The following is a 3,043-nucleotide window of genomic DNA, read 5'->3' on the forward strand; positions in this document are numbered from 1 at the left end:
ACCCTCCGACAGTGCAGCACTCCCTCAGCACTGACCCTCCGACAGTGCGGCACTCCCTCAGCACTAACCCTCCGACAGTGCAGCACTCCCTCAGCACTGACCCTCCGACAGTGCGGCACTCCCTCAGCACTAACCCTCCGACAGTGCAGCACTCCCTCAGCACTGACCCTCCGACAGTGCGGCACTCCCTCAGCACTAACCCTCCGACAGTGCAGCACTCCCTCAGCACTGACCCTCCGACAGTGCGGCACTCCCTCAGCACTAACCCTCCGACAGTGCAGCACTCCCTCAGCACTGACCCTCCGACAGTGCGGCACTCCCTCAGCACTAACCCTCCGACAGTGCAGCACTCCCTCAGCACTGACCCTTGACAGTGCCCACTCCCTCAGCACTGACCTCCCGACAGTGCGGCGCTCCCTCAGCACTGACCCTCCGACAGTGCCCACTCCCTCAGCACTGACCCTCTGACAGTGTGGCATTCTCTCAGCACTGACCCTCAGTGCGGCTGGGCTCTGTAGGATGACTTCTGTTGTGAGATCAATGAGTTGAATACATGCCTTGCTTGCCATTTCCCTCCATGTAGGTCATGCCTGCCTGCTTCTGTATCAAATATTACTTGGAGATTTATCCTGCGCAATGTTGCTGCTAATTTTAGACTCTGACCTTGTTCAGAGTGCCTTCATTGAGCTTAATGCCTTGCTGTTAATATTGGCCCTGTACAGTATGACCTGACGCTGACTGAACTGAGACAGTCATATCCCTTTTGTCTGAGTTTCATCAGGAGAGCCTGCCATTCGGCCCCTCAATGAATTCCTGATCTGGAATCTGCAGGTGAGTGCCTGATTCGGAGGTGCCAACCTGACTGAGTTGCCCTGTGAGTGGATCAGGAGCTGACATCTGCACTGTCACATACCCACCCTGTCACACTGAGCTATGGGATGTGGAAAATAACAACCCACAGCAGCTTCCTTACACCAACGTACCGAATAAAGTGCAGAACAATGCTCCGAGCACAGGGTCTGGCAAGGAGGCAAACAGTGCACTAAACTTGCCGATTGTCCCCAGGAGCACCATCATTGCAGCTCCATACTGGATCACCCTCCTGCTCCCCACCTAGACACAAACACAGAGAGAGAGAGAGAGATAATGTTACCAGAGTAAGGAGGCCATATCAGCCATCACAAAATCACCTTGCTGACTGGTAGCCTGCGCTCAGTATGGCATTGCCATGAGGGACAGTGGATTAGTGGTGCTGGAAAAGCACAGCAGTTCAGGCAGCATCCGAGGAGCAGTAAAACAGAGTCATACAACACGGAAACAAACCCTGCGGTCCAACACGCCTGTGCTGACCATGTTTCCCAAAGTAAACCCGTCCCATGTCTGTGCGCTTGGTCCACGTCCCACACACACCACCACCGCGCTCCCCCTCACCATCCACACTCATTCCCACACACACACAACACATCCACATACACCCACTCTCACACCCTCAAACTTCCTCACAGAGCACCCTGCCACACACACCCATCCGTGCACAGATTCAGAGAATGAAGACGTCTTTACCCATCATACCAACTGGCAGAGAAACCCCACTGTGAGGCCATTCCCTCTCCAAGACTTAGAGCCATTTCCCTGCAGCAATGCACCCTGGGTAAAGAGCTCGCCATTGCTCCAAGTTACTCTGAGTGGCACAGTGCCCGTCTCTGGGATCGAAAGCTGTGGCTGTTGAACTGAAAGGTGCCTTTAGCCAGCCCCTGCCATGGCTGTCACACTGAGCCTCCCCCTACCTTACTGAGGGGGTGAATTGCCCCCGTCAGAGTATTTGACCCTCTCACTGGGGCAAGAGAACTGGCAGCTCAGCTGGCTGGACACAGTGAAATTTCGAGGTTTCTCAACCTGTTTTCCAATCTGTTTCCCAGACAGACGGATGCACGTTCAGAGGCAGTTTTAAGTGGTTGCTCAGTGTCAGTGTGAGTCCAGTGTACCTGCACTCACAGCACCCAACACACTGGAACACTCTGTGAAAGGGGAGTGCACTGCTCTTCGGAACATCCTTAAAGGAAGCAAAGGACCAGAAACAGAGCAGCAAGCAGGAACACGCTCCCGCAACCCCCCACGCCTACAACCCTCCCTCTCTATCCGTCTCTCTGAACCAGCTCCAGACCATTGCGTAACATTACAGGCCATCAAACAATCCGGCCTGTAATAATGAGGCAAGTCTCATTGATCCCAGCTGACCACTGGGAGTGAAATCACTTGTCAAATGGCTTGTTTTGTGAGCACAAACCAGCGTGAACACCAAGTTGCTCAGAACAGCGTTCTTGTGGGTTTGAGAACCTGTCGGGATAGACACTTTCTCCTCAGATTCCCAATCAGTCAGTGACTCAACAGACTCAACAGACCCAGCAGAGTGGAAGGGAGGAGGAAGTTAGATCATGGCTGGGACACTTCCAAAGGTGCTGGGATGGAAGGGGGAACAGTGCCCGCCAGCAGCCCACCTTGGTGATTCCCAACACCCCGATGTTGGGGCTGGATGATGTGGAGCCATTTCCCGTTCCAAACAGTCCATCCAGGACACAGGACAAGCCTTCCACCATGATGCCCCTATGAAGAGAGTGACAGCTGTCAGTAACCATACACACGTTAGCAATTCCTCACCACCGGCTATTCCCAGCCCAATACCCACCGGCTGCTCGACTGCAGTGTGCTGCCTTCATGTGTGGAACAGCTCCAACTGCAGCACATTGGACACAGGGAGAGGCCTGACCAGTCAACCCAACAGGGGCCAAGGGAGACCCAGTCATTTGACCCCACCCATCACTACAACTCTCCCACACAGTGCCCATACCTCATGACCTGCTCCCTCACTACCTCTCACTCAGTGCCTAACCTTCACTACCTGCTCCCTCAGTGCCCGAACCTCACTACCTGCTCCCTCACTAACCCCCTCAGTGCCCAACCCTCACTACCTGCTCCCAGTGCCCAACCCTCACTACCTGCTCCCTCACTACCCCCCTCAGTGACCGCCCCTCACTACCTGCCC

At 54.7% G+C, this 3,043-nt stretch overlaps 1 protein-coding gene across 1 annotated transcript in view; it reads right to left on the reverse strand.

The window, feature by feature from the left end:
• Positions 1-3,043, reverse strand: part of LOC122543048 (solute carrier family 23 member 2-like) — a 44,940-nt gene that overhangs the window by 8,900 nt on the left and 32,997 nt on the right. Inside the window, exon 13 of the mRNA XM_043681244.1 lies at positions 984-1,113. Coding sequence (XP_043537179.1) covers positions 984-1,113 — 130 coding nt within the window. The remainder of the gene's footprint in view (positions 1-983; positions 1,114-3,043) is intronic.

Source organism: Chiloscyllium plagiosum, chromosome 42, assembly GCF_004010195.1.
Source record: "Chiloscyllium plagiosum isolate BGI_BamShark_2017 chromosome 42, ASM401019v2, whole genome shotgun sequence".
In the NCBI taxonomy this organism is placed as follows: Eukaryota; Metazoa; Chordata; class Chondrichthyes; order Orectolobiformes; family Hemiscylliidae; genus Chiloscyllium; species Chiloscyllium plagiosum.